General features: G+C 41.1%; 1 protein-coding gene across 3 annotated transcripts in view; it reads left to right on the top strand.

Moving 5' to 3' along the window:
• LOC109631049 (polyprenol dehydrogenase) overlaps positions 1-19,386 on the top strand; it is a 44,207-nt gene extending 24,821 nt beyond the window's left edge. For all 3 annotated transcript variants that reach the window (XM_020089615.2, XM_069533536.1, XM_020089614.2), the window contains 5 exons: positions 1,491-1,559; positions 10,410-10,511; positions 11,058-11,265; positions 12,927-13,134; positions 14,921-19,386. In XM_020089615.2, coding sequence (XP_019945174.2) covers positions 1,491-1,559; positions 10,410-10,511; positions 11,058-11,265; positions 12,927-13,134; positions 14,921-15,100 — 767 coding nt within the window. In that variant the 3' untranslated portion in view covers positions 15,101-19,386. The remainder of the gene's footprint in view (positions 1-1,490; positions 1,560-10,409; positions 10,512-11,057; positions 11,266-12,926; positions 13,135-14,920) is intronic.
• Positions 19,387-19,941: the final 555 nt, after the last annotated feature.

Here is a 19,941-nt window from a genome sequence, read left to right on the forward strand (position 1 = left end):
CACTGGCGGAGGTAGATGAATTGAAAAGTGTGATGAAAGTTGGCTGGAATATTTGTGTTTGTAACAAACAGTGTGTATACATAGTGCACCTGCCTATGTAAGTATATACTATGTTATTAGTGCCCCTAAAATTACAGTGAAATCATAAGTCTGTGACATCAGACAAAGTTTTTGTTGGTCAAAAGCATCATTGCTTTCCACTGCCTTGATTTAGCAATGTGTCAACAATGCACTAAGAACAGCACTCCCATGTTCAGATGGGTGCAGGTGTTATTTGTGTGTGAACAATAGCCTACTTGTAAGATGATAGGTAGTTTCAAGTTTTTAGATGGTGCCTTAGCTAGCTTATGAATATGGTGAAGTTTAACGAATGTGTTTAAAGCTTTTCAACACACATGGTTACGCTCAGCATTCTGCAGTTGTTCTGCTGCAAAAATATTGATGTGAAAATTAGGTTACATTTTCAAGCCCCCAGCCCAAAAATATTTAGTAGGCAAATTATTTCCTCTGGGTATATTTTTAATCAGTGACTATTTTAAAGGGAAGCTTTGACCAGAAGCAGTTTTGCAGAAATGTAAGGATATGCAGCCCATAGCAGACTGGCAGTCCATGAGGAGAGATGCCTTTTAAAGAACAGCTATTTGTGAAAAGAAAAAAATAGCTGTATATGTCTGAGATCTCTGTGGGTCTGTCCTAAATGTGTGCATTTGTGTTACCCTTGTAACACGTCATCCTGAAGAGCCACATCTTTTAGCGGAGCCTGAACCGCAGTGCATCAGGGTAAATGATGCTGTGCCCTTGAAAAGGCCTGCGTGATAATCCAAGATTAGTGTGTGTGTGTTTGTGTGTGCAGAGAGAAAATGAGAGTGAGGCTATTTGTGTGTATGAGTTTGGGTATAAGAGAGTTTGCGTGTGTGTATTAATTTTTATGTGCAGTGATTCCCTACATTTGAGAAGTGGGAAACAGCTAATGTTCAACTGATGTCTTGTAGATTGACTGAATCGACTGGATCATCTAATCAACAAATTGTCAGCAATAATATGTTGGCAATGAGGGTATATTTTCATCTTTGTGCGTGTGTGTATTTGGATACATACCTGCAACTATAAAGGTTTTTTTTTAAATGAGGGTAGGTAATTTGGACACTTCCTCATCCTCCTCTATCTCTTCCCTATATTTATTCCTTTCTTATTTCTTTCATATCTTATTTAATAGACGCAGAGTTCATTTGTATGCAGACGTTCTCTGTAAACAATCCTGAGTCAGAGTCAATGACTGCATATCACACCATGGCATTTGCAGGTGTTAAAAATATTAAATGTTAAAGTAACAACATATTTTTGTGAAGTTTTTGTCTCACCAATTATTTATTATATTTAAAAAACTATCTGGCTGACAAAAAAAGACAAAAACACTATTACTGTATAAAAGCCTCGAAGGGCTTGTCAGACATTGTATTAATCTGTGTGTGTGTTTGTGTCTCCTTCAGGTGGAAGGGATGAGCGTGAGGGCCTGGCAGCCGTCAGAAAGATCTGTGAGGAGTATAAACAGGCCAAAGGTAACATTGCGAACATCCCTAAGAACAAATACACAACCACACACAGACACACTAAACCCTTGCCTACATGCGTTTGTTTTAGTATGCCTGTGTTTGAAGATAAAGGGCAGAGGATCAACCATTTGTCCCTCAGGCTTGTTTTTACTGTCTTTACCAGAAACACACACGTAATTGCACACTTGCAGGTATACACACACAAACACAGACAGCGCTTTCATGCTAAGTATACAGTGTCAGGATTGTTGGTTGTTGCACTGTGAAGAAAAGGAAAATATAGGGAAAGAGCTGAGAAGAACACGAGGGGAGAAAAGTCAACCAAAATGTGAGGGGAGGAGGGAGAGACATAGACATGGGGGAGGCAGCATGACAATTGAAAAATATAGGAAAATGAAACATACAAAGCAGAAGATGGGTTAAGGAGGAAATGGAGTTGCAGACAAAGAGATGGATAAGAGAAGAGACAAATGATAGCAGTGAAGCGATGTATTACCATCCATTGCCGAAACCTTAAAATGTTCTCTGTAACTCACATGTTGAGAAATGGATGCAGCTGACCTTCACAGCACCATAAATTCCACTATAGTCTCATGACTGAGATGCCTCGTGAGTTATCCTTCTGTGTACCAAACATTCTTGAGTCTTATCCGCCAAGCAGGGTGTGTCTGGAGCTTCTTAACTCAGAGGATGTTCAAAGTTTTATACCGGTGCATAAATGAGGGGAAATGAAATTATTTGTATGATTATTATGTCTGAAGAGGTCCCGCTTAGCTTAACGTGATGAATACGTAGTATTGTATACTGTAAAGGCAACTGAGAACACTGATCATCAGGTAATATTAAAACCACCGACACTGTATATTTCATTACTTCATACTTTCTCTGTAACTGAGACTGATGGTGCATCCAGATCAAACGTCAGGCAAAGGTTTTGCTCAATGAGATTTTGTACAAAGTCAACACAAAGACACTAAATGGCAGGCAAAGGTTTGCCACTGTTACATTTGCATGAGTGGGACCTTGCCCTGATCCAAGTAAAGTGATGCGAAAAACAATTTTGCGTTTGGTTTGAACACAGGAATAATCATGATGTCTGCAAAAATGGAGAATTAGATTGGATTGTGTAAAGGCCCAGTTTATAGGATTTGGGGGATCTATTGACAGAAAAGTTAAGATAGTATTTGCACCACAATGTTTCTGCAACATCACAACATGAACAACTAAAACCCTGGCTTAAGAATGGGCCTTCGTCATTTTCACATTACCTTCCCCTCGCCTTCCAGCACTCCTCTTGCATCATTCTGTCCTCTTACAGAAAAGGATGAGTGATGGGAGAGCTATTAAGTTGGTTTCAATCTGCAACCTGACCATTAAGATGCCACTTAATTCTTCTAACTGGACCTTTGAGGACAAGCTTGGGTCATTGCCTGGCAGCAATGAGCTGAGGCAGTGACAAGATGGCAAAAGGTTGGAGCTTCCTTAAATACAGTGAAAAAGCATCAGCTGTTTCTTTTGTATTGTTACTTTCTTGACCGGCTGTCGCTATATAACAAAACTGTAAGCTGCACTTGTTCTCTTTCTCTACTCGTCCTATAGACATACTGTAAGCTATTATAAACTCTCCTGTCATCTATCCATTTCATCTTCACATTCTTTCCACTTGAGCCTCGTGCACTTACGAATACTTGTCCCTTATGCTTATGCATCAGTCAGACAGGAAAAAATTCATACTATCATTCTCCCTGCTACAGTTGAATACAGGTTATGTATGATGTTATGTGTGGCACTGCCAATTGGGAAGCAAGCAGTGGTTTGTCTTGGCTGGCCTCGTAGTGGAGAGCGGCAAAAAGACGGCTGGCTGGGTCCCTGCTTGTGTGTAAGTGGCTGTCAGGTACAGAGACAGCAGCCATGTAGCTGGTGTCATTGAAGTCGATTTCCCTGGACGGGGCCGTGGTGGAATTGATTACTTCTTTTGTAATTGGCAGGCACTGAGGCATAGGGGACAAGAGGGGTGTCTGTAGCCAGATGCTTGTGCACTGAATGAGAATGTGTTGGGGTGTGTGTATTAGTGTGTGTGTGTGTGTGCGCGCGCATGTGTATGCGTGTGCATATTTGAATGCGACAGTAATGGATTCTCATTAGTATGTGAAGCAGGAGCTTTAAACATCTCTGTCCAAACACCCTTTGGCATCTTTCCTAGCATTTGCACATTAGTCTGTTATGAAATGGGAGACTGCTCCTAATATACACTAGGGGTGTGGAACGCCTGGCCTCAGGGCCACATTTGGTCCGTGACACAGTTTGATCCGGTACGCAAAGCGATTCATTAATACAAAAGAGCAACACCCAAAAATTTATTTTAAAAATTCTCATAATAAATAAGTTTTTTTTTTTCTGTGATAAAATGAAGTGGGAGAAATGAAGAAATGGCAGTATGCCTGGCAGGTCATGGTCTAGGAGGAAAGACACGTGCAACTCTTCCGTCAATCATCATGGCGACTGGCAAGAAAACAAAAGTGGATGTGCACTTGCACAAAATGGACAAATCATTACTGATCACTGACAGTGATGGAAAAGGCCAATCTCAAGCATCATTACAGCTCTAAACATGTAGCTACACTGAATGAGTTGAGAGGACAAATGTTCTTGGATAAAATTAACACTCTTCGCTGGAGTTTGATTCCCAACAAGATATTGAGAAAACAATGAAGGACACCGCAAGAAGGTTTTTCTCTCTGGTCACCAAACTTAACAAGTACCGCCATTTTTGATATTGCTAAGTTTGATACAAGGGAGGAATTTCAGTATTTGCAAGCCATTCATGGCTATAGCAAAAGAGGGGTTGGCTAAAACTAGCTATGAGTAGCATCTTCATCATCATCTGACATCAGACATTAACCAAAGACAAGCAGTTCCATAGCATAAGAGGGGTTTGTGTGATATGGGTTCAATGATTTAGTAGGATCCTGGAAGGATGGTCTACAAACTGAACTGGCCCTTGTGGTGGCAATTTCTGTAAAACAAGCACAAAGTCAAACACTTCTTTCTGAAAGTTTAATTCAGCATCTGCTGATGGACTCATCAGTACACATCACCTGAATGACATGCACAAATGAGCAATGAACATAGGAGACTCAGTGTTCTTATAACTCACAGCCCCCTCCCACTAAGCATACAAAGGTTTTATTACCCTCTTGTAGTATCACTCAGTGGAGGAGACATCCTGTCCATTTGTTAACATGTACTGTGGACGACCCCCCTGTGAGACCCCTGGTGTTAGATCCCAATCAGAGATACCAAAAGATACCATAAAGATGTGGTTTCTCGAGGCCATAAAACTCAAGTCTCTTAAGCCACCATCGTAAACCTTAAGGTTGCCCTTTTAGATTAACAGTTTGGTCAACCATTTGGTCAGTCCTCCACATACATGTCTGCTCATGCGATTAAACATACACAAATGTAAAATTTCCATTACACCCTTGATAGAAAAAAGAACCCCCACACCTAACATAGCAATCAGCTATTTGACATTAAAACTGTCAGCTTGCGGTTTGGTGTGCATGTACTGAAGGTTTGCGAGGCCTTATGGACACTTGTAAAAGTCCCTCAGAAAGATTATTTAATTTCACAAAGTATCCTCATATATTTTATAGAATAGAAAATACAGACTGTTCATAATGATTTCTACTTGGACACAATTAAAGGAGAAATCATTATTCTTATTTTGTTTTGAACTCAGACATGCCACCTTTAAGATACAGGAAATGGAATGCCATTCACCTCCACTTGCTGGTATATCCCATCAAGAAATGGTTTTTGATTTTGGTCAGGTTATAGATAAAGGGCCAACTAGCAGTACATGGACTTTCATTTCTAATTATTTTGCCCCAGACAGAGAGGCACCTACTCCAACTCTTTTGTGTATTACACCAGTGGCGAGATGTAAGGACACAACATGTTTTAGGCATACTTTAGGCCTAACTGTGCTGATGTCACTCTGTTAGCATTTGTATACTGTTCCACCTTCTTATCTCCTTAATGCATCAAGTCTACATTAAACTCTTCTGCATAAGACATCAGGTACTACCAGAGTTCTCCTTTCACCCCCCTCTCTCTAAGATATAAATATGTAAAGGTATGTTTGGTCCCATTTGGTACCATAGTGCAGTGAAACAAAGGTATGAGCCCCAGAAAACCTCAAGCACAATCCTGTGGAAATATGCTAATGACTTAAGACTGCAAGTGAGCTTTAAACTGAGGCTTTGAGTATTTTACTTTAAATTATAAACGCAGACACTCACACACAAACACACACCGCATGCAGATACAGGGTGTATTTTTGCCAGAGGCACTGCTGTCTGTCCACTAACTTTAGTCACGGTGCACTTGAAAGTAACACTTTGCCTCAAACTATAGGCCTAGATTAACGGTGTGAAGCAAGTCAACCTGTGTGTGTGTATGTGCATGTGTGTCTGTGTGTGCACGCGCATTACTGCATAACACACAAATTCACTTTTCTGTTTAGGTAACCCAGCTGCTTCCTTCCCCCAAAAGCTTTTATTTTACCAAAGCCTTTTCACTCCAATTAACTTTTTAGTCACCTTTGTATTTAGTTCAGTCATGAAAGAAGATGTTAAGCTCTGATTATTTTACTTTTGTAAAAAAAAAGAAAACCTGTTTCAGAATTAACACCAAGAAATCATTCTATTTATAATCAGTGCAAGCTGTATATTACACACTGCAACCTGATTTTTTTGTCTTTCAACTGCAAGTTTCATTGACTATTTTGGTCTAGTCATGATTGAGTGATCACGCCTGCAGTAAATTTTTGCAGGCTAATTTAATTAGCTCAAAATAGATAATAACCCAGACTGCAACCCCCCGGCACATATTCAAGTCAGTGTGAAAACAGTTTGGTTTTTCTTCCCCCAGAAAACAAAACAAAAAGGTGGCCCATAAAATAAGGTCTGAACTGAATTGTGGATTTGGAGAATTGTTACACACCTAAGTGGGACAAAACAAGGAGCTTGTATGTGATTGTGGCATAGATTTATTGATACACTTGGACATATCATCAGCGATAGTTCCTGGGGTCATCATGTGTTGTGAGTCTTTCAACTTCAGACGTTAGACCAGCTTGCCCCTTCTGATCCACATCCATCTTGAGGCTTTCCCTGCTGTCTCTGAAGTTCTGCTGGTGGCTTTTCTTTTTTGTGCACCAGTGATGCCCAGGAGGCTGTCAGCTTTGCACAGAGATTTTCTTGCAAAGCCCCTGCCCGTCATTTCAATTGACATTCACCATGCGTGCGGCTCTTCTGCAGCACTCCTCCACCAGTTCTGCATACTCTCAATTTGTTCTCTCCTCTCAGGGCAGTGTGAGCTCCAGCATGACCACCTGTTTCAGTGTTTCTGAGGTCATCACAGTAACTAAGGGTGGTGTCTGCACTTTCTTCAGGGAACCTGAGTTGCTTTCCCTGCTCCACCCTTATCTGCTAGTCATGTACTGTTCAAAGTAGGTCTGCTTGGGCTTTTTAGTGGAGATCTTAATATTCCTTCTGGTTTCACAAATGTGATTCCACACCTTGGTGATCTGAGATGCTGAATTTGGTAAATGATGCTCTAGATAGACCCAAGAAATACCTACAGCAATTGGTCATGGTGCCAGTGATAGAGACCGTCTTTAGGACAGCTTCTAAGAATGTGATCCACAGGTCCTCCTCCTCTGCACATGGGACATATTTGTTCTTTAACTTTTCCTCAACAATAGAGGTTAAATGACTTGGGTAGAACATTATTCTCAGATTGGATGAGGTATTTGCAGAAAGGTTCAGCCTCACACAACTAAGACCATGAGATCCTACTATCCATTGCATGTTATCCAAGTCACCCAACTGACACATGCTTACCATCTGGATGGGTGTAGCTCTCAAACCTTCATTTCCATCTGGACCAAGTCCCACATCCCATTACCCTTGGTTTTGTTGGAATGCTGCCTGAACCTGCTGGGCCAACTGTCACTGATCGCACCACAACTTTGTGATGCAGTCGAGATTCTGCCCGCTCCACTGCCTCTCACAGAAGTCCAGTCCAGCTTGGTCTCTGCCACATCAGCTGAATTCTGTCTAATGCTGGAAAAATGCCCAGACTTTCAATTCTTAGGTATCACTATGTTGTTTATGAGACAGCTTAAAATTAAACTATTTATATTTGTGTTTGAGTTTGAGTTTGAGTTTGTTGCAGAGGGAAATCTCCTCCTTTTGTATTTCCTGACAATATTATTAAGAAGGAGAGATGCGAAGTGAGACACTGATGTGATTTAAATTGGAAAAGGACTTCAGGAAATCCTATGACTTGACTTTCATCTTATACTGTGTTGGGTTTAGAGCAAACAAAACACATTCAAACATTCTGAGACGGTTTTACCACATAATGACCACCTATTGTCTACAGTAAAGCATTTGAAAAAAAATGAATTGCACATTGTTTGCTGTTAGATTCAGAGCATGTGGGTATCTGGCCAAGCAGTGGAGAAATTCAATGGGTTTTCCAGTGATGCATTTTTATATCAGAGTTAGGTGTAATCTGGCTTAATATTAACTGTAGTGACAATCAGAATGCAAGATGCATGTTAAAGCCAGGTGGATTTAGGGGATTTCTGGTAAGAGAAGCAGGAAGTCCTCCATCATATTATTTTACTGCTCTTTTCAATTCTGCAGCTAAAGAAGGGGATACTTTTAAACTCTTGACTACATTTGTGCCTCTCACAAATTATAATCGCCAGTAGTGTATTTAAATTTGTTTCTATTGAAGTTTAAGAATAAAATATTCACGTGGAAATTAATTTTGAAGTTTAATAAAAATTGTGTTCACACTTAATTCTTAAACTTATTATCTTAATTGAACTTATGATTGTATAAGTTTTATTTGTGTTATTTGTTTGACCTTCTTTACATCTTAAAAACTGGATGACTTCTGGAAGCTCAGTATAATGAGTTGTTGAAGGATTCTCAGTTGGAACAGGATGTTCATTTTTTCAGTGCCTCTTTTTTTTACTGTAGTTGCTCTAAATGTGCACTGATGTGGCAGGAGCCATTTGTAATCACATTAAGTGTCCGCAATTATAGACACAGTTGTGAAACACTTGTCTGCTTTTCCATCCACACTGTTGTTAAACTCAGTTGTAGGCAAAAGGAAAGTAGTGAGGGCAGTCCATATCAATCATGGCACCGCAGGCACAATGACTTGTCATTGTAGGAAAAGGAAATGTGTAAATAATAACGTTAATTATGGCTCAGTTCTATTTCAATGTCACATTAAGCCATGACAGTAAAATAAATAATGTAGACATCATATTTTTATTTACATAAGTCTCTTTTCTTTATGAAATTCTAAATGTCTACTTTGAATAATTCGTCTTGGTTGAAATAAAGGTAAAAGAGTCATGAATAGATTCAGTGGAGTGCACGTCTCCATAGGCAGTTCCTGTCATCAGTGTATGTCGAACAAAATCACAGACAGTGTGCGTTTGGCTATTGAGCTGAGGATGCTGAGCTTTATAGAAGATCCTAGGATCTGAATTCAACGCTGACAGCATCGCCTGATCGATGGCATTTCTCTCCCAGTGGGCTTTTCTAGATATGACTGGCCTGACATACAGGGACTAGCCTCAAGGGAACCAGGTGAAGAGAACAGGAAAGGAGCAGCATGTGCCAAACACACAAATGCATGTCAGGCTAATGCACATGTGCACACACTCACATTTACTTGGTAGTAATCAATGCATACACACATACTGTGATAAACTTGTGCTCATTGACATGCACACACACTCTCTGCTTGTGTTTCTTTTCCTTTCTCGCATCTTTCTCTCTCTCTCTCTCTCTCTCTGTCTGTCCCTCTTTTCTCATACACATAAGCACACACACACGAACACTCAGCAGGAGGTGAATGGCATGGCTTGGAGATAAGATGCTATCAAACCTTCATTGGGGACGGCTGCACTCTCATCTGTGATGGTGGCCTTTTCCTCTATCAGTTCCATCAACTCTCCTTCCCCTTGCTCCCTCTCAGCCCTCTTCCTGTCCTTGTCCATTATATTTGACCCTCTACACACTCACTCCAGTCATTGGGAGGAACAAGATATTATTCTCTCGATATATGAAAGATATAGCCTTCTTTTCTTCTTCCTGCAAAATGGCAGTGTCTTTGTGTTTCATGGTACTTTGGACATAATGGTGTGTCCACTCACTATTATACACACTTCTACAGGTTGGAGCAATCATGTGACTGACATGACATACAGACACACTCATAAATCCCATAACCCCATATCATTTGCTGGCCATATATAAGGAGATTTCTTATTGCTTTGTTGCCTTTATCTCAGCATGTTACAATAACAGTGCTGGTTCAATTTTAACAATTTTAACATTGAGCTAAAGAGAAGAAATCTGTCTGTTAAGCTGTCTAAGTATAGTCGGTATATATAGCTCTATTGATGCCAACTCCTGGGCCTTGCTTTCCTCCCTCCCTGTTTCTTATCATACATTAGACCTGATATGATGGAGTTCAGGTCGAAGTATCAGTTTTGATAAAATGTACAGAGACAGTGTAGCACTGCCAGTGTCCGAGCGTAAGAACCCACCAAGTCTCATGATTAATATACTCTTTGACAGAAATAATCTGTTTGCAATGGCTCTGATCTATTTTCTTCTCTCTCTCTCTCTCTCTCTCTCTCTCTCTCTCTCTCTCTCTCTCTCTCTCTCTCTCTCTCTCTCTCTCTCTCTCTCTCTCTCTCTCTCTCTCTGTGTGTGTGTGTGTGTGTGTGTGTGTGTGTGTGTGTGTCCATTCCAGTCGAGTTCAAGGAGCTGGACCTCGCCTCTTTGCAGTCTGTCCATCAATTTGTCCAAAGCTTCAAGCAACAGGGCCTGCCACTTAACATTCTGATCAATAATGGTGAGTGATGGAAAAGTATTGTTCACACCACATGTGGGTTGTCTGCAATGTAAGTTTATAAAGTAATTAGTGGAGAAAATGAGGATCCTCTACACAGCAGGGTAAAAATAATAATAAAGGCTCTGCCCTCAAGTGAAGCCATCGGTAGGTTCTGTCTCCTCATTGATAAGCAAGCCACAGAAGATTTTTGCGGTCACCAGTAATCAAAGTTCATGTGAAATGGACGGCTTTTCATTTCATGTTTACATACATATGAAAGCAACCTAAAAGTTATTTAAGAATGTGCTGTAAAGAACACACATCACTAACTCTGTGCTGAACACTGCAGGGACATCAAAGAGTCTTAGGATTTAGGAATATTATTAACTGATTGATTATTGTTTTCCACCTTGTGTTTATGTTACAACAAATACATTAGCCCTAACAAGCAATTTGGAGATGAGTGTAAATATAATGCTGCAACAGGCTTGAAATATTTGCTTATACAAAAGCTGAAACATATTTTTCTGTGCATGACTTGCCTCTATGTACATTTTCTGTGCCAAGCGGGTGTCATGCTGGTTCCCGAAGGCCGCACTGAAGATGGATTTGAGCAGCACTTCGGGGTGAACTACCTGGGTCACTTCCTACTGACCTGGCTGCTCCTGGACACACTCAAGGATTCTGGGATGTCTGGTCCTTTCTCTCGTGTGGTAAACGTCTCCTCCTCCGTCCACCGCATCGGCGATGTCAGACTTAACGATTTAAATAGCCGGTAGGTTGAAATATACACACATGCATGCACACATGCACACACACTTGCAATTTTTTTCCATTTAAAAGTACTTGGGAATTGAGTTAGAGCTTGCAATGTGCAAACAGAGGTAAAACAATTAAAACAATTCCTGAAGAGTTTGATTTTATTGCATTGGATTAGAAGTAGCTCCAGAGTCCTGTGTGAATTGTGAAGGGGATTCCAAGAACAGGGAACCTGTCCATAAAGAGTGTTGTAAAGTGAGTGTTTTAGCGTGTTGTTTTATTTCGAAGATTTTGAGGCCAAACCTGTCGCACTCACCTGTTCGCTCTCTATACTGGCATCACAAACAAAAGCTCCTCAGTTTCTTCTGGCATTAGCAGTTGTTGGCTCCAGTTCGCTGAGTCTCAGTGCCAGAAAACAACACTGCTGTCCAGAAATATCAGCAGCCCCAACATCTTCATTGTGTTGTTTCATTTGCCATTGAGCTGGGCTGTGGAGCATGGCAGTGAGCAAAGATTCTCACAAAATGTTATAAAATCTTAACCAGTCTCTTGTAATGATCTGTAGGATCTTTGGAAGAAGACAAAACAAACAAAACTCTCCCTGTTGTTCTCCCCAAGTCCTGTTGCCACGCAGATTTCAACATGCAGATCATGGGGGTGGCAGTAGGTTGCTCACTGAAGACATTTTCAAATGTTTCTTTGCCAAGGATCCTTGCAAAATAAAAAATTTTCCAGGGACCCCTCATGTATGTCTCTTATAATTACACAGAAAGTTCATGTATTATGATTATTTTAATGGAGTCATCTCAAAACCTTTCTCGAGCCCCCTGGCAGTGTGCCGGGGACCCCCATTTGAGGACCACGGGTTAAAGAGATGCTGACTTTTAATTACTAGTTAATTTAGTTCAGCTTTAGTTTGATATAGAAAACAATAATTCAGTTTGCCATGCTGCTTAATTAAAGGTTAACGGCAACTACTGGAAACTTTTAAGAAGGATTATCTCCCTGTGAGTGGAAGTGGTGAATCGATCAAATGCACCAACATCTTTATGACAACTGACAGTCAGTGAAGATCAGATCTTCAAACGCTTAAAAAATGTGCAACTGATTATGCAAACTCCTTATTCTCTGTTTTCTCAATCAAATTAAAATTAATTATGAAATAGGACATCATCATCCTCAATTGAATTTCTAGTCTAGTTTGTGTATCGTGTATAATGTATCAGTGAGACAAGCTTTATGCATAGAGTATAACATTACAAGGAGTATGCACATGTCAAAACACTTTCCATTCCTGTCCTATATAGAAGCAAAACTTCAGTATATCCAGATAACTGCTGCTGTTGCTTACATTGCAAATAGGTGGCACACTTCCTAAAAGCTGCAGGTCTCCTGGTTTTAGATGCTTCCCGTTGATAACACTGTGAATCACTGCATATTGGGCCTCAGGATTCACAGAGGTCTTATTAAGTTTCCAGTGTAGGAAGAACTCATCCTGCTGAACAGGGACAAGTTCTTATTACATGAAAAAAAATAATATTATGGCAGTAGCTTAATTGAATGGACTGAACAAAAGTGAGGCAGCTGTTTACCTGCCCTTTATCCCATTTATACAGACACATATTCCATCCTTTTCATACAAATGTCTTCTGTCTTACTTCCTCTCTCTCTCTTCAGCCAGTGTTATTCAGCCCATGCTGCTTACTGTCACAGTAAACTGGCCCAGCTAGTATTTAGCTCCCACCTCGACCAGGAGCTGCAGCTCGGAGGCTTCCCAGTGACTTCATGTGCTGTGGATCCCGGCATGGTGGACACTGCTCTGTACTGCCACCTCTGGACGCCCCTCCGCCTGGTACACAGCGCCCTAGCTCCCCTGCTTTTAAAGGTAAAACACTGCTGTCACCACGGTGACCTGAAACATCGAATCAACTGTAGACGATGATCTGAATTTGAAACACAGACACTCCTTCATGCGCACACAAATACACACGGTCCGTCCCCATGGCTGAAAATGGAAGTGCAAAAAAATCACAGCAGGCTGTTCACTGTGTTTTATATTTAAACATCTCCTGCATAGCTCAAAGCGGTGGCCGCGGGCTGCTGTTAATGTCCCTGGGATTTAATGGAAGGAGACGTGTGCGTGTTTGAGACCAAAACCGCGATTGTCACAGGCATTTGCCTCCGAGGGCAACCTGTGGGAGGGTTCTGCCCCACATACACAAACACATGCATCACACAAACTCATGCATGTAAATCATCAGCCTGCACACACAAACACACACACACACACACACACACACACACACACACACACACACACACACACACACACACACACACGAGTGATTCTCACTGTGAAAGGCTATGTGATATAGAAGATAGAAGGAAAAAGAAAGAAGTTTAATCTTACTAATTGAAGATCAAACTGGGCAGATAATCATGGAGGTACAAGAAATAAAATCATTCATGCATAAATTGAATAAAAAATTAAAATCAAATCTTAAAGGTACTGTTGATGATAAAGAAAACAACTCCCATGATCCACGGTTTTGATTAGACCCCTCACAGCCAATTATTGATTTATGTTTATTAGACTGAGCGCCTCATATGTAATATATTTAACCCATATGGGGGACAACACACACACGCACATGCACGCTCACACACACACCCACACACCCACACACCCACACACACACTTTAAGCAGTTACAAGAATTCAAAGGTTTTTTTGTAATATACACAAGTAATCTTTTAGTGAAATACAATGTGGTTGTGCTCTTCAGGATGAGAAAAAATAAAAGGTAAAAATTCACTTCACTAACTCACAACCATGCAGAGCAATTTTTACAATAATTAGATGAGTGTAAGTTGAAACTGTTTTATTTAACTTATTTATCTCGGCACACTTTTCATTTAATAAAGCAGGTGTAGACCCTACTCTTTATATTTACAGAGGCCCTATGAGCAAGCACTTGAGTGAGTCTTTTGTTGTGCAATATAAATAAAGATTATTATATTATTATATATTATATTATAATTTATCTGATTGTTACGGATAGCTGATAAATTTAAGGTATTTGGTTTTCTGATGCTCTTTAAAAATGGACACAGTCGGTTGGTGAAATGGTGAATATTGTTGAGCAGCATCTTTGGCAAAATCAGATACAACAGAGCAACAAGTCACTCAGGAGCGGCCTGTTGTCATGGAAACAAATTTTTGTCAAATATATTTTGGGGAAATATTGTGGAGTACTATGGTACACACACACACACACACACACACACAGGCACTATTTCACACACAGAGTATGCCAGTGTTGATGCTCGCAGGATGTGATCCCCTCTCCTCTCTGCTGAAACCTGCTCCTGGTCTCACAACTGACACTGAGATCATTGTTAAAAAGCATCAACTCTAACACTCACGCACATGCACACTTATGCATGCAGGCACACACACACACACAGACACAGACAGGCACGTACCCTGAGCCTTCTTTTCGCTGACACTAACAAACAATGACATGAGTCGTCCTCTGGCATTCATACACACACACACAGACAAGTTCTTTGTTTCGCAGCGATAACTTGTTGTTGAACTTGTCATCCTGCAGTCTCTCTCATTCCTTTTTTTATTCAGCTGGTGCGTGTTTGTGTGTATGTTGTCCACAGACCCCTGTAGAGGGCGCTGCCACTGTGTTGCACGCTGCCCTAGCACCAGCCCTGGAGGGGGAGTGTGGAGGAAGCTACTGGGCCAATGGGTGCAGGGAGATGACAACACCGCCGACCTTTGACCCCCAGCTCAAGCTGAGCCTCTGGGAGACCAGTCTTCAGTTGCTGGGCCTGCAGTAGCACGAAAACAAAAGGCGACCAACAGGACTCCTCTCCGAAGAAAACAGACACAGACCCTTAACTCGGACAAACCAGCCGCCTCCCTCTTCCTCTTCCTCTTCCTCCCTTTTTCTCTCCGTCCGTACCTCACATCGAGGTGTTTGTACCGATTTATTTTGACAATCTTGCAATCCACCGCTGGACTGTGATTGGTTATTTGGGAAGGCAAGACCTTGCTTTTTGTTCCAGACCCGCCAAAGAAGGGCTACAGGGGATGGAAGACATGTTTTTTGTTTTTCACTGTGAGCAAGCAAACATATGCACATGTTTTAACACACTTGAGGGTTAGATGGATATATAATTGTGCGGTCATAGATACTGGGAAGTTAACATCAGATTATTTCCTGATTTTAGCAAACATCAGATATCTAGCCAGAGAAACCGTTATGTTGACGTATTCAAAAAACACCTGCTCCACTCTGCCTTAAAGTCATCAGTCTGGATTTCAATAAAGACTTTCAAAATACTTAAATCATTTTTCAGAGGTTTTACAATGCAGATATTGAATTATTATAACATTAAAATTAGGTTTATGGAGATAGATTAAAAAGCGAAATTCTGGCTGCAAAATCACATGTAGGTCAGACCCTCACACACACACACACACACACACACACACACACACACACACACACACACTCACACATACACTATGACAATGATTAGATTCTTTAGATCCGAACCCTGGTTTGGGCAGAGGAATGTGATGTCATCACTTTGCTTTGACACATCGTAATGGTTTTCGCAGCTCATGTCTCCATCCCCTCCCGTTTTACAGGGAGCACCTTGTTCTTTTTATTACACTCTTGTGCTTTTACTGGTTAGTGCTGTACTGAGTCCTCATGTTAACTGCTGGTCGTAGTCGTGTGTGATAAGCTGTGTTTTGAAGATGCTTGGAAAACGTCATCATCAGCTCCTCTGTCCTTTGTCCCTCTTCAACTCAGCAATCCAACAAAAAACATTCCTACAGACTGAAGGGGGATTTGGGAAAACCCTGAAATAAAGAAGAGATCCCATGCAAAAGTAGGGAAGATTTGGAATGATCTCCTCTATAGACTTGACAATGACACGTTTCTTTTTATTTTGGAGAGATTTGTCTGAGGACAGGATTTTCAGATGTTTCTGTATTTGTCTGCTCAGAAACAAAGAAAAGGGAAGGACGTGGAACCACCCTCCACTTCGCTCTGAATCAGCCCCGGTTTTCCTTTGTGATCAGTGTTAATCGGTTTAACTGCGCCTGTGATAGATGTGTTTGTGCTTTATGCACATGAGTTAAGTATTGACTCATGCTATAGACCCAAATCATTTGAAAGATAGCACAACAATGACCGGTCCAGGAGGAACAGCAACAGAAAGGAGAGCGAGGGAAATCACTTTTTTTCCATAATTCAAGCTGTTATTGGTTCCTCATTGCTGCTGCTGCTGCTGCTTCTGCTTCCTCATTTGGCGCCGCTCCCAGTGCATTGTGGGATTGAGATTTCCCAGTGGTGAGAATCAAACTCCATCTGCTGAGTTGACACACACACTCACTCTCAAACATTGGATGCAGTACTGTATATCCAGGCACGGGCTTATCTAAACAAGCACACAGCATGTCTGTCTCTCATTCAGGAAAACACTCACCTACACACACACACAAACATATAACACACAGCCATAACGCCATTGCCACTGTGATGAACCATTTTAGCTGTGAAGATGAAGAGTTTTATCTCAAACTGACAAGTTTTGGCTAAAAATCCTTCCCCCACGTGCCATCCCATTGCTGTATCTGTTGGATGTGTGTGTTGTTGCTTTTAACACTGCCACTGAGCGTCCAGCGTTCATTATGATGCCGTATGTGAAGCAATAGTATCACTCTGGTGCTGTAGCTCATTCAGCCAGTAGCACAGAGCAGGAAATTCAGACCCGGGTAAGAGCCTGGGACGCTGACATTGTATCAAAGAAAAACTAAAACACTCATGTTACGTAAATATCAGAAATTCTAAATTTCTTTGTTGACATTAACATGCATTCTTTTCAAAAATTAAATTAAAAAATTCTCCTCAATTTCACAACCAGTTTGACAACCTGTAATTGGTCTGGTTCATGTGCTATGATTATCAGTGATGGCTCACCTTAGCACATGGACCTGGTACAAATGACATGACCATATAAAATTGACAAAGATTACCTAAAAGCTCCATCAAGCAGCCAACCATCATTGAATGGACTGTAGGGCCATGTGCTGCAGATTTGATCTTGTTATGTTGACACATGGACTCTGTGGGTCCATTTTTAGACTAATGCATAGTCCATGTCATAAATTGTCGAAGAGGGCAGTGTTGTTGTTTGTTAAAAATACATCACTGCAGGCTTTGAATCTGGGTTGAATTGGTCTTTAATCGCGGATTAAGGCTGGTTTGAGATGTATTCAGGCAAATATATAAATTATGTATATTCTATATATTATAATATCATAATTACTCAGTTACTTGGATAATATGAATCAACTTCTAGAAGTGGGAACCTGATAATTATGATGTCACATGAACGCAGCATAACTCTAGCAAAACACATCACACCTTGAATTGATTTTGATTGGCTCTCATTATAGAGGGACTTCAATGTGGCCAATCAAGACCATGTATTTTACATGGCATGGGTGGACCTCCACCAGCAGATTTACCTCATTTGTATGAGAGTTTGATTTTTCAGCCAATCAGGGTTCAGGCTGACGAGGAATTAAATTCAGTTTTTAGTGTAACTACGTTACTTCTGCTAAATATCACGATGCGAAACGGAAATCCAACAGAACAAAATGGGACATTTAAAATTCAGAAGCAAGTTTGATTTGTTTTTCTATTGAAGCAGTCATGTGAGAACTGACTGTAAATGCCAGCAATACTCTTCAGTTTTTAAGATTATATTTTTTGTGTCGTCTAACTTCTCATTGCCTCGGTGCTTCCTTGTTTTACTGTGGATCCTTGAGGCTCCTGTAGAGTATTGACAAATAACCAACAACCAAACCTAGTCCTCAAGTGAGACAAACATGCATGTGTCCCCTTCACACAAATGACAAACACCAGCTTACCACTCAGCAGTACTCATTTAATGTACAAGACCTACGTCCCTTCACAGAGCTATCGTGCTTTCCCATAGTCCAGCTGCTACGAAAGATGTTACTTAAAAAAAACAAACCTGCACACCCTGTCTTTGGAAAAGACAGGGTGAGGAAGAAGTGTGAGGGTCTGTCTCGGTGTTCTTGTTGTGTCAGCACGCCAAGGAGAGGGGGGGTGGGGCTGCTAAATTATCGATGATTACCTTGTTATATATTTAGCGGACTTGTCAAGAACTCTGCGCAGACAGGACAGCACAGTGAACTTTCTGAACTTGAATTGCAAATTTAGAAAAAGAGCAACAAAAAAAAAAGAAACAGCTGAAGTGACGTTCCGTGATATTGTCTGTATGTTACTTACTCGTAAATGATTATTTCAAAAAGCCGCTGGACGTGGACCAGTGGAGCTGTATGTTGACTAAAAACGCTCTAATAGCCATTCTTCTGACTGACCTGGGATTACATTTATATTAAATGTTCTGGTCCCAAGTTCTGCGATTCCTCAATGTGTATATATATAGGAAGAGATCATATAAAGATGTATACAGTGGGAAGGTTTCCAGATGAACTGAGTCCTTACTCTGGAGCAGAGAAAACACATGCAGACATTTTTTCTGTCCTTTCATTAGTTTATGCATGTGCCCGTACACCATGCTCTCCTTTTGCTGTGAGTGCGACCTTTAGCTCGAGACCCTGCGGGGCGCAAAAGGCAGATGTTTCCACCTCAAATCCAGTGTAAACATTCAGTCCATCTGGGCGCCGGAGGATTTCCTGAAGATGTTTTTATTTTTCAATCGTTTATTGTCGTTGTTGAGATTTAACACATTTTATTGCTTTTGCCGTGCCTATGAAGAAAATCTCCCTCATGTGTTTACTGTGAAATTTTTCATGTAGAAATGAGCTAGTAGAAACTGTGATACTGTCTCGTCCTGTGCATTTTGCTGTAAATTCTTTCTTCTCTTGAGTGAAGGGAATGAGGAGTGTGTGTGTGTGTGTGTGTGTGTGTGTGTATGGGTGGGTGTGTGTGTCAGTGTCAACTAGATTAGGGAGTCCATGTCCATGTTTTTCGTCGATGGTTGTGACATTCCAGCAGCAGCCACCACCTTTTCTATTATCCAAAGCCTCTCAATAAACATATCATTGTGCCAGTCGTGCTCTCTGTCCTTTGCGCTGAGTGTGAGTGATAAACTGTCAGCCTGATGACACTCTGCATGAGACAGCGAGCCCCGAGCGCACGCTGAACTTTGGAGATATTCTCAGAACCATCAGTGAAACTCACACAGACATAAACACACTCTTACTAGGTCACCAGGATTAACTCTATCACACTTTTCTTCTTGTTAAAAAGCTGATTTTTGTCTGGTTACAACCCGAGTGTCTCCCCCCTGACGCCTTTAAATAGGATTATGTTATTAAAGAAGTTGGCAGGCACTCCACGACCAAAGCAACCCACGCCCCCCCCCCCCCCCGTCATCCGTCAGGAGTAATTGAGGTTCAGTGTCTTACTTAACAAGAACACTTGGACATGTGGACCACATTTCTTGCAATTAAGAGCGAACCCGTTATGACCTGAACTACAGCTGCCTCAATTTGTCCGTTTGGATTTCGATCCGAACCTCTGAGCCTCGCTCCCTGAATTGCTGTTGCTTTGCTCGCCAAGCTTTCCATGCAAACACGAAAATGGCGGCAGGTCTGCCACATTAGA

Source organism: Paralichthys olivaceus, chromosome 10 (genome assembly GCF_024713975.1).
Source record: "Paralichthys olivaceus isolate ysfri-2021 chromosome 10, ASM2471397v2, whole genome shotgun sequence".
NCBI lineage: Eukaryota > Metazoa > Chordata > Actinopteri > Pleuronectiformes > Paralichthyidae > Paralichthys > Paralichthys olivaceus.